The 12,546-nt window shown below is 42.5% G+C and overlaps 1 protein-coding gene across 1 annotated transcript in view; it reads left to right on the forward strand.

Annotated features, from left to right (window-relative positions):
- Window positions 1–12,546, forward strand: part of cntnap2a (contactin associated protein 2a) — a 1,656,857-nt gene that overhangs the window by 543,703 nt on the left and 1,100,608 nt on the right. Inside the window, exon 11 of the mRNA XM_041183966.1 lies at window positions 9,720–9,891. Within this exon, the coding sequence (XP_041039900.1) occupies window positions 9,720–9,891 (172 nt within the window). The remainder of the gene's footprint in view (window positions 1–9,719; window positions 9,892–12,546) is intronic.

Here is a 12,546-nt window from a genome sequence, read left to right on the forward strand (position 1 = left end):
CCCTCCACCACCGATGCACAGTGGCAGCGGTGTGTACCATCTACAAGATGCACTGCAGCAACTCACCAAGGGTCCTTCGACAGCACCTTCCAAATGCACAACTACCACTACCTAGAAAGACAAGGGCAGCAGATAGATGGGAACAATACCACCCCCATGGAACTCACCAACTTGACTCGGAAATATATCGCCGTTCCTTCAATGTTGCTGGGTCAAAATCCTGGTACTCTCTCCCTAACAGCACGGTGGGTGCACATACACAACATGAACTGCAGTGGTTCAAGAAGGAAGCTCACCACCACCTTCTCAAGGGCAACTAAGGATGGGCAATAAATGCTGGCCCAGCCAGCGAAACCCACATTCCGCAAATGAATTTTAAAAAAAATTATTTCAAAACTGTGGTAATTGTGTCCATTTTTCTGACCCTCCTGATTCCTTTCTACCCTTCCCCCCTAAATTCGGCCTTATGAGACTCAAACGTGTCCTGTGACATCTATTCATTAATTAATCTGTGGGGGCAATACTGGTGGTCGTGTGTGGTGTGGTCCTATAGCTGAGTGGGGAACATGGTAATTTAGTTGCATTCGATCCAATTTTTTCATTCTGGACTTGAAGGTCTGGACTGCCATCTTGGCCATACTAATGGATTCAGGGTGGTAAGGCAAGGTACATGTGTATGCCATTGAGACTTATAGATCTTTGGAATTCGCCACTGGTGAATGCTGTTCCATTATCAGACACTATTATGTCTGATAACCAATGTATCGTAAACCTCTGACGCAATCTGTCTATGGTGGCAGCAGATGTGGGTGATCTCATGTCATATACATCATCCACTTCAAGTGAGCGTCTATAATCAAGAGGAACAGTGTGCCCAAAAAAGCCCCATGTAGTCAATGTTGAGGTGAACTCATGGCCTTCCTGGCTATTCCCAGGGATGCAATGGAGCTGAAGTGGGCAATTTGTGTACCTGTTGGCACTATATGCAGCTCTTGATTAAGTTTTAGAGTTCTGTATCCATCCCTGGCCACCATAAGTAGGTGCACACCAACATTTTAATTCTAGAAATGCCGGGGTGAGCCCTATGTAATCCGGTCAATAATGGCTCTCTTCCTCTCGGAGGCACAATGACTCTTGCTCTCCACATCAAGATGCCATCCTGGCAGGTGAGCTTGTGTTTCCTATTAAAATAAAGCTTCATTTCATCAGGCTTTGGCTCGTTAGACCATCCCTGTAAGACTTGCTCCCTTACACGAGACAAAACTGGATCGCGGTCTGTCCACTCTCTTATTTGTTTGGCATGTACTGGTGACAAATCCAGAAAACTTCATAACAAGACAAGTTCTTGGGGAATTGGGATGTTCGCATTGCAGCCTTTAAGAGGTAATCAGCTCAGTGTGTCGGCATTTGCAATCAGGATTCCCGGCCAGAGGATAAAAGCATATTCGTAAACAGCCAGAATCAGTGCCCACCTTTGGATGTGTGCAGAGGCAATTGGGGGTATTGCCCTATCTTCCCCAAGCAAGCCTAGCAGTGGGACTCATGGTCACAGCTGCAGAGAACAGTACCCCCCTAATTACACCGTCCTGTACTATTAATATGTTCCCATTTCCTCCCCCCACTTGAATGGCTCCCTGTACTACAATGCTGTAGTCAGTGCGCTCATCGTCCCTGCAGTCCCTGCTCTCGGCCACACAGCTTGTAAGAATTTCATAACTGTTGGATAGTTGCAGGGCCCGAGGCTTCTCAAATGCTTCCCCCTGGGCTCCCATACCTGCTTCACCTGCAGTCACATCCTCCTGTCCATGATCACAGACCAAATTTGAATTCCCTAATCTGAGGGGTATTATCGCCTCCTGGAGCAAAGTGTCCAGCTAGCTTTCTCCCTCCCTGATGTGGCACAATGTCTGCAGCTCGAACTCCAGCTACTTAACTTGGATCTAAAATACCTCGAGCTGCAAACATTTGAGCAGAAGTCTTAGCTCTGGATCACCTTGGTGTCCAGTATGATCCACATGCTGCAGCAGCAACACATCACCCATCCTGCTTTCGCTATTGTATTTTATTCAATGTATTAATTAATTACTCTAGTATCAACACTCTTTACTTTTTATTGCAATTATTTTTTTATACAGACCAGTGGCGATCTTATACTTAATAAGCTATCTTTAGGACAAAGGAGAAAAAAAAGGCTAGACATTTAAACACAAACTAAAGACCTTACTTTTACTTTAAAGACTAGAAGTACTCACCAATCCTGCTCACTAATCAGCTCCTCTCTGCGCTCTTCTCCCTCTCGTGCTCTTTAATGGCCTCACACTCTTCTCACTGTTAAAGGCTCCATTGCTCTTGCACTTTCTTGCTATAAATGACCACACTGTTTCTCTCACACTCTCTCATTGTTAAAGGCCCCAATCCTCTCACATTCTCTCACTGTAAATGACCACACTGCTTCTCTCACACTTTCTCGCTGTAAATGACCATACTGCTTCTCTCACCCTCTCTCGCTGTAAATGTTTGTATCTTCATTCTGCCACACCAGGTGTTCTTGAGACATAACCAATGGGCCGTTCGGAGCCATCCACCATCCGGTGGGAGAGTACTGCCCCTACACTGCAAGGGGTGGATCACAGGTCAAAATGAATTCCTTCTTTGGATCAAAATGTACCTATAGGGATGATTAATGTAGCGACTGCTTTATTGTCATAAAAGCCAGTTGTTGTGGAGCTTGTCAAGCCCACCTGTGGTTTTTCTTGTGCAAACCGTATAGAAGAGCCAGAACTGTTGACAAATGTGGGTGGAAACGCCCATAATAATCAATCATTCCCAAGAAGGACTTGAGTTCTGTGGCGTTTCTCAGTGTTGGTGCCTCACAAATAGCTCTCACCTTGTCTTCCACGGGGTGAAAGCCCTGCGAGCCGACTCTATGACCCAGATAAACTACTTCTTTTGCTTATAATATACATTTTTCTCTTTTTAAATGTACTCCAGCTTGTGAGAACCACTTCAGTACCTCTTCCAAGTTAGCCAGGTGTTCTTCATCAGCTAGTCCTGTTACTAGGACATCATTGAGATAAACCACAACATGGGACAGACCTTGAAGTAAATTTTCCATAGTCAATTGGAAAATGGCACAAGCCGATAAGACTCCGACGGGTAACTTGGTATAACCGCCTATGTGTATTGATAGTCACAAAATCCCAAGAGGCCAAGAGGCCTTTTCTAGCTCGACTTGCTGGTAAGCGTGGCTTATGCCAAGTTTCGTTTATGCGGTTCCCCCTGCCAATTTGGAGTAAAATTCATCAGCATTCAGTATAGGATGCCTGTCTAGTCTGACCACTTTGTTAACAGTCAACTTGTAGTCCCCGCATATTCGCACACTCTGGTCAGGCTTTAGTACTGTAATTATGGGTGCTGCCCATTCAGAAAATTGTACAGGTTGTAAGACTCCCAACCTTTCCAACCATCAACTTTTTCTTGCAATGCGTAGGGGACTGGCCTCGCCTTCAAGAATCTGGGGGTTGCCCCAGGATCCACATGGAATTTCGCTTGCAGCCCCTGAATCTTGCCAAGCTCTTCCCTGAAAACGGAGGCATATCCCTGTATTAATTCTTGCAGGTCTTTCATTCTGAGTTGAAAACTGTTGGTCCACTCCAACTTTATTTCCATAAGCCAGTTCCAATCAAGTAGACTTGGATCCTCCCCTGCTAAAATAACAGACTGATTTCCACACTGTTCTGGAACAATGCATATATCTCTTACTCATATGTCTTCACCAGTATATGTCTTTAATTTAGCATCTGAATTTTCCAGATTTAATGAGTGGTCTCCTCCTTTCAGATATTTGAAGGTATGTTTCCCTGTAGCTGTCGTGGATGCCCCTGTATCCTCCTCCATTCGGATGGGTTTCCCATTGACTTTCATGTCCACGTAGATTGGCTCTGTTTCACCCATTTTTAAGTTGTGTAGTAAGTAAAAATCTGACTCTGTTTCTTCTGGCTCCTCTATTATGTGAATTTCACGATTTCTATCTTTCTGCTTAAAGTTTTGTCTTAATCTGAGATTACAATGTCACATAATGTGCCCATTACGATAGCAGTAGAAACATTTGATTCTTTTCAATAGTTGTTCGCTTGCAGGCTGTGTGGTTCCATTTCTGCCATTAGTATTGTAGGTTTTCTCTGTTAAACCATTGTTTTTTGCTGGTCTGTTAATGGTAGCTGTTTCCTGCCTTACCACTGAACCCAGCACACCACTTCTAACCAGTGTTTCCCTCCCAATATGAAGGATGGTGCCATATGGTGCTCCCTTGATTGCTTCTGAATCCATGACTGCACTCTCCATTGCGAACACCAACTCCAGTGCCTTGCTGAAGTCTAAATTCATTTCTGGCAACAACCTCTTTTGAATGGTGTATTCATTAATCCCACATACTAATCAGTCTCTTAACATGTTGTTAATCGATGTCCCGAAATCACAGTGTTCTTAAGTTGTTTTAAGCCTGCTACATAGCAAGTGACTGCCTCTCCAGGGGTGCAACACCTCGAATTAAATTTAAAATGCTACGTTGTTACCGAGAGTTTCAACTGAAAATGGCTTTTCACAAGATTTACCAACTCATCAAAGCTCTTGGAATCTGGGGCGTTGGGTGTTGTTAGAATATGAATTAGGCCGTATTTTTTACTGCCTCATGTCAATAAGAGGATCGCTCACCTCTTCTCCTCCCCCGATATGTCGTTGGCCAAAAAGAAGAATACGAGGCATTCAATATGATGTGATCAGTCATCGGTGGTCTGATCAAATGGTTCAATACAGCCAAACTGTGGCGTGCTGGAGGGAGATAACTTCGACTATAATAAAGGCTGTACTTACAATTGCCTTGCAAGGTATGGCTGATTTACTTCTGTTGAATTTCCGCGTCATTCTTTGTTGTCATCGACTTGTTGTGTTTTGCCTCGTTGCGAGTTGTTATGTTCCTTCTGTCGGGTCACTTTGCTCAGCGAACACGGTCGTACACCTATCTACTGGTGAGTGAGTTGGTAAACAAGATACTGCAGGTCCAGAGACCAATGTAAGATGAAGCACATGATGTTTATTAACACAAGTAACAGAGCACTAACACGTGTGCTTTTCAAACCAGATCTTATTCTAAACTACTGATTAACATTGTAGCCAGTGCTACACAGCAATTGAGTAATACAATCACATGGTCAATCTGCTAACATTCTCTTAAAGGTGTATTGCACCTCAGATTACCACACTATTATTAAAGATGTTATAGCAGGGCATTTGGAAAAGTTTAAGGTAACTAGGCAGAGACAATACGGTTTTGTGAAAGGGAAATCATGTTTGACTAATTAATTGGAGTTCTTTGAAGAAGTAACATATGCTGTGGATAGAGGGAAATAGGGGGATGTACTGTACTTAGAGTTCCAGAAAGCATTTGCTAAAGTGCCACATCAAAGGTCATTGCAAAAAATGAAAGCTCATGGCACAGGGGTAACCAAATGGCATGGATAGAAGATTGGCTAGCTAACAAGAAACAGAGAGTAGGCATAAATGGGTCATTTTCTGGTTGGGCAGATGTAAAAAGTGGAGTGCTACAGAGGTCAGTGCTGGGGTGTCAACTTTTTACAATTTATGTAAATGCCTTAGATAAAGGGACTGAAGATATGGTTGCTAAATTTGATGATGACACAAAGGTAGGTAAGAAAATAAGTTGCGAAAATGACAAAAGAAGGCTACAAAGGGATATAGATAGGTTAAGTGAGTGGGCAAATACCTGGGGCAAATGGAATACCATATGGGAAACGTGAAATTGTCCATTTTGGCAAGAAAAATGAAAAAGAAGCATATAATCTAAATGGTGAGAGATTGCAAAGCTCTGAGATGCAGAGGGATCTGGGTGCCCTAGTGCATGAATCGCAAAAGGCTAGTATGTAGGTACAGCAAGTAATTAGAAAAGCTAATAGAATCTTATTGTTTATTGTGAGGGGATTTGAATACAAAAGTAGCTAAGTTATGGGCAACATTTTGCCCCCATCGGAGGGGGGGAGTGCGGGAGTGGGCGCAGGTGGGCGGCCTTCTGAACGGCGCCCCCAGTTGGGGGGGCACAACCATTTAAAGTCGGTGGGCCAATTAAGGCCCGCCCAGCGTGATATCTGCCAGGAAGCGCTATGCGCTCCCTGTGTGGATGGAGGGGGGGATTCCCTCAGCTGGGAGTGCGCTCTTTTGCACATGCGTGTGAAAGAGCGCACAGATCTCCCTGAAGCAAAGTGCCCTGCCTCAAGGAGATTGGCTCTGATTTAAAACTTTTAATAAATATGTTTAAAATTTTTCCCTGCCATGTCTCCTCATGCGGCACTGTCACATGAGTTGGGACATGTCCGTAAGTTTTATTGAAACCTTTCTTAAAAATTTAAATACTCTCATGAAACCTCATCCCGCCCGTGGATGAGGTTTTGTGCTTTTTCTGAGGCCCGCCTGGGCTCCCAGCTTGCCCGCCAACCTTAAGGTTGGACAAGCAGGTCCATCAATGATGATAATTAGTTTTTTAATGGCCTTAACAGGCCGTTGACAGTTCGGCGAGCGCGCAGCTGAATCAGCTGCGTGCCCACTGAACCGAAAATCTAAATGACGCGGGGTGACGTCGGTATGCAAGCCCAACATATCCCTGCGTCATTTTACGCGTTGGCAAGTGGGCCCCGCCCCCGTTCGCTGACCTGAAAAACCTGCCCTATGCTTCAGTTGTACAGAGCATTAGTGAGATCACATCTGGAGTAAGTGTACAGTATTGGTCTCCTTATTTAAGGAATGATGTAAATGTGTTGGAAGCAGTTCAGAGAAGGTTTATTAGACTAATACCTGGAATGGGAATGTTATCCTATGAAGAAATGTTGGACAGGCTAGGCTTTTATCCATTGGAGTTTAGAAGAATAAGAGGCGGCTTCATTGAAACATATAAGATCCTGAGGAGTCTTGACAGGGTGGATGTGGAGAGGATGTTTCCTCTTGTGGGAAATCTAGAACTAGGGGTCACTGTTAAAACAGATGAGGAGAAATTTTTCTCTCAGAGAGTCAAAAGGTAGTAGCAGAGTCTTTGAATATTTTTAAGTCAGACCTAGATAGATTCTTGATAAACAAGGGAGTGAAAGGTGATCAGAGTGAGGCGGGAATATGGAGTTGAGTTTACAATCAGTTCAGCCATGACCTTATTTAATGGCAGGGCTGGCTCAAGGGGCCAAGTGCCTACTCCTGCTCCTACTTTGTACGTTCCTAAGTCAAAGAAATCAGGATCCCTTATATTCACCCATGGGATGGAACAGGCTATGCCTGGTGGGAACAGGGCAGTAAAAGACCTAAAATAAAACTGTTGTGCTCACCACTTCCATTTGCAACCAGATTCCACCCTTCACCCAGGCAGTCACTGGATGCAGGTTGAAGCCTTGTTAATGCATATAAATCTGTGCCATCTGACGTATTTAGGACTTAGATTGCGATTTCTAATTACAAATGGATGGAGCATGCTGGAGTCTGCTTAGAAAATAGCCCAGAAGATGTATTTTTAATGGTACCAGTAGAAGCCCACATAAAAAATTCAGGCCTCTACTGGCCTCGGCTCTAACCTTCAGCTACAGTCGTTTGGGTGCCAGCTGATTTTCTGCCATTTGAACATTGGCCACCTACAACAGTGTGCCTGCTGGCATTTGTCGCTCACCAGTGGAATGTAAATAAGGCCCCAGTCTCCCACTGGCAGGAACAAACTCAGTGTTAATATCTTCACATTACTGTCGTGTCAATGGATTGAGCCATAGTCAATCATCAAGTCAGTATAACTGAACATTTATCTGAAGGGTCCAAGGCAGCTGGTAGAATTTAAATTAATAAATCTGGAATATAAAGCTAGTATTAGTAAAGACCATGACAGCTATCTTGTTGTAAAAACCTTTCTGGCTCACTATTGTCCTTTAGGGAAGGAAATCTGCCTTCCTTACCTGGCCTGGCCTACAGGTGACTCCAGACCCACAGCAATGTGGTTGACTTGGAACTGCCCTCTGAAATAGCCTAGCAAGCCACTCAGTTCAAGGGCAATTAGGAATGGGAAACAAATTCGGTTCTTGCCAGCAACACCTACATCCCATGAAAGGATAAAGACAAAAATGGTATAAAACTGTCACAGCAAAAAATGGAAATGGGTATTTTTATGTAACCTTTCCTTTCTCAAGGTCACACTACAAACCACAGTTTACCATTTGAATTAGTTAACCTGTACAGCACACTGCTGTAGGTGGCCAATGTTCAAATGGCAGAAAATCAGCTGGCACCCAAACGACTGTAGCTAAAGGTTAGAGCCGAGGCCAGTAGAGGCCTGAATTTTTTTTGTGGGCTTCTAATGGTACCATTAAAAATACATCTTCTGGGCTATTTTCTAAGCAGACTCCAGCATGCTCCATCCATTTGTAATTAGAAATCGCAATCTAAGTCCTATATATGTCAGATGGCACAGATTTATATGCATTAACAAGGCTTCAACCTGCATCCAGTGACTGCCTGGTTACTTTTAAACCAGATGTTGAGGGAAATAGGGAACCCCAGTTCAACTGCTTGACAACCTTCTTTCCCTCCCATGAGGAAATAATCTGTCTCCACTCAGCAGACCTGCTGTCAGCCAGCTAAAGTCTGAATTCACCCATGCAGAATATAAAGATGTGAATTTGCTCCCACAACCTGACGAAGTGCATTATTATGGATATATACAATGATACAGAGCTCAGCAAGAAAAGGGCTTGGTGCTTTTTATTGAGTTTACAACATGCAGGTCTTAAGGTGAATTGAACTCACACAGGCACATTTTTTTCAAAAACTTTTGATTTGATTACTGATAATATGCATGGGGAAAGCCAGATTTTTAATATAAATAGTAGAATACATATTGGCCAAATAAAGAATAATGGAAGAGCAGTTCCATTATGTTATATGGTATTCCCAGGACAGTGGAAAAAAATCTACTATACAATGGTATTTAAAATATATGTATATATGTTTGCAGTACTTGCATTTATGTAACATCTTTACATCAACTTTTGAAAGCACGTTAACCAGTAAATGACATTTTAAATTGCAATGACTATCATGTAGTAAATGTATTTCACTTTATTAAACATAGCTATGGAATGATAAATGAGTTTTGTCTTTTGTTGAGCGTTGTGTTCTGATTCCATCACTAGTATTGTGAAATGCCAGTTCTGTAGTCAGTTAAGGGATCTCAATACTGTGCTCACATCAGGTGGAATGCTAACTCAAATGCTAATCAATTTTTAAAAAATCAATGGATATTGTAATATAACCTAATTCATTAAGTACCTTGTCATTGTCATGACTTTTCAATGAATTACACTGAGATAGGATTGGCAATTACAGAACATATTATTCCTTCATTAAAGCATTGTGTGTTCTCTTCAATTTAAGGGTGTTGTTTTCTCACAAATGTCAGTGATGAAAACCTGAATTTTGTATTAGTATTCAATGCTTTTGGTTTGCCTAGAGTGTCCTGACAAATTAATATTTCATTTACAGTTTAAAAGTTGGAACATTTCAAGCTAAGAGGAATTGAAATAGCTTACTGCAATGCATTGTAATGAAATAACCCCCCAGTAATCTTTAATTTCTGAGTAATGTCTGCACAACACAGGAAATTGATATGCTTTTTGTTATTTCAGGTTACCCTGGTCTACTGAATAATACAAAACCAAGTCTCTCTCGGCGTTCCTTTCAAGGCTGCATGCAACTCCTTCATGTGGATGATCAGCTGGCTGACTTACATGCTGTTGAGCAAGGGAAGCTGGGACAGTTTACCAATGTTAACATTGACATGTGTGCTATCATTGACAGGTAAATGAACAACGAGGAATTTTATTTTTCAGTTTATGTCATGGTTTGGCTATTCAGTGCAGATAAATGTCACACAAACACAGTAAGTGTACACCTTTTGAAGCAATAGTCTCATCAAGTAAGCAAATACAATGCAAGACCTCTTTATAAACAGCACATGAACTTCATATATCAATTAGAGTTATCACATTTTCTGCGGGAATTACAGAAACAGTAAAGTAGCATATAAAGATAAAATGCTGATTACTTGCTAGTTACTTGAATGTTAGCAGCACAGACATGATGGGCTGAATGGCTTTCTTCTGTGCAATAAATATCTATGGTTCTGTGATTCTAGGAATGCTGAGGTCAATTGAAACACTTATTTTGCTCCTGATTATAACATAAAGATTTGCTTAAAGAGCCAGTGAGTCTTGTGGCTCTGTTTCTCGATCCAATTGAAGATTGAGAATTGATAGTCTGCAGTGGCATGGATGAGGCCATTGCCATTCAGTCCATTGGTGTGAGTAAGCATCAAATCAGGCAGATTTGGCTTTCATTGTGGCCAACGAAACACAGAAACTTCTCTTCCAACTCTTGCAAAATAAGTGATGAGTTGATCATAAAAAAACGCTTGGATTCCTGAAAAACAGTCACCAAAACTTTTCATAATAATCTTGGATCCCATTGTAATGGATACCATGTAATTTTACCAGTCAGTCTTGCTGTAGTAGTCTTGCTTGCTGGCAGCACATTTTGCTAATTCAGGCACTACTGCCATGAACTTCTGAATATAATAATTGGAAAGCATCAACAGAATGCATCTGAATTTTCAATGTGCATTATTGGCACATTAGCACTTTAAGCAGTCGTTTCAATTATGCCAATCTCCCTCAATTCTTGCATCAAATTCTGGGATTTTTATTTAGAGAATGAGCAGATACAGAGGGAAGCTTGAACTCACCCCTTGGAATGCCATGCCAGTTTCCCAATGTAAAACTTAAATGCTGAAAGTTGAAAAGGCTCTAAGGGGAGGAAACCCATCTGAAATGTGTAAACGGCTAGTTAAGGTTGTTAACGAGCTTGTCAGCTCATTAAAGGCCAGTTTGGAATTTTCTTATTAAGGCATTGGATTTACACAGGGTCTTAACTACTACAGGGTAAGGAGTCAGGATGGCAAGATAGCAGCAAGAGGCACCATTAACAAAGGAAGGCTCAGAGAAGGTTCTCAGTCACAGGCAAGCAGTTGTACAGTGTCAGGAGAATTACTTGTAATACTGCTTCACCTTAGATAAGGGCATTTTTGGGGGTGGGGGCATCTTTGTGGGGGTGTGGGTCCTTCTGTGTATGGGTCTCACAAGTTCATGAGAGTGGGGCTCAGGAGGACTCCGTATTCCATTTGGAAGGAAAGACATAACAAGAAATGAAACTAAACTACTTAGAGAGGATCAACAAGTGATGAGGAGTGACATCCAAAGGAGCAGGGGCAACAAGGGCTCAGGGGTCAGGAACTAAGAACAGGATGGCAATGAAAGCAACACCTTCAGCATAGGTTCTACTGCCAAAGGAGAATTTTGCTACATGGACATGTTGTAATATCAGTGTTGCAGAAGTCTGCACTTTTCCAAGCAGGTGGTTGCTGACTTGTCTGCTTGCATTGAAGGTCATCTGACAGTTTGTATCTTCAGCATGGCCTTCCCATAGCTGTCTAAGTCACAGTGCCGTTTTTTTTGCAACTAGGTCCTTCCAGACATTGGTGGCATCTCATAAACTGCAGTATATGATTACATCATGGAGGTAATGGATGCTCTGTTTGAGGGGGCGGGGGATCACATTGAATTCAAAGTGGATAGTGGCATGCATGCTTTAAGGGCCATGGGATTTGCCTTCTTTGTTGGATTCCCTCGGGTGCATCAGCTGCACCCATGTAGCATCAAGGCACTGACTGACCAGTAAGGGAGATTCCTCAACACGAAGGTATTCTAATTTCTAAATGTCCAACTGGCCTGTGACCACAGCAAGCACTAATCTGTAAGCTGCCATGACACCTTCCTCTTTTGACAATCACAGGTGCTGCCTCTCTTCACGGAGCCTTTAGTAATCTATGGATTAAGGGTAACTCTTTAGAGTACAAACCTGTTTCCATCTGTTTCAGATGAAGTTACATTGTTTCATAGTTTGCCATTGTGAGATTTGAACTCTTGATAATCTTTTAAAAGAAGATGTAACTCTTTCGAGTACAAACCCGTTTCCATCTGTTTCAGATGAAGTTACATTGTTTCATAGTTTGCTATTGTGAGATTTGAATGCTTGATCTTAGGGTTACAAACCCAGTACCATAACCACTTGGCTATTTAGGCCAAGCTTAAAAAGGCCTATTCACATGAGGACCTGTCTGATGACTTTGGTGCATAACTCTGCCACAGAGGCTAAGTTACAACTGAAGCCACCTGTTCACAAGGATCATCTTTGAGCAGGCCATTGGCTTCAATGAAGATGAGGTTCAGCTGTCTTGACAAGTTGGATGGTGCCCTGCATTAGACCCCCCACAGGTCTCACACATTCTGGTGATCTGCTGCACTCTCCATAACATGGTCCTCCACAGAGGTGTGGACCTTGAAGAAGGAGAAGCACTGGAACAGCACAGCTCCTTGGAGGAGAAGGAAGAAGCGGATG

The sequence above is a fragment of the Carcharodon carcharias genome, chromosome 3 (assembly GCF_017639515.1).
Source record: "Carcharodon carcharias isolate sCarCar2 chromosome 3, sCarCar2.pri, whole genome shotgun sequence".
Taxonomy (NCBI): domain Eukaryota; kingdom Metazoa; phylum Chordata; class Chondrichthyes; order Lamniformes; family Lamnidae; genus Carcharodon; species Carcharodon carcharias.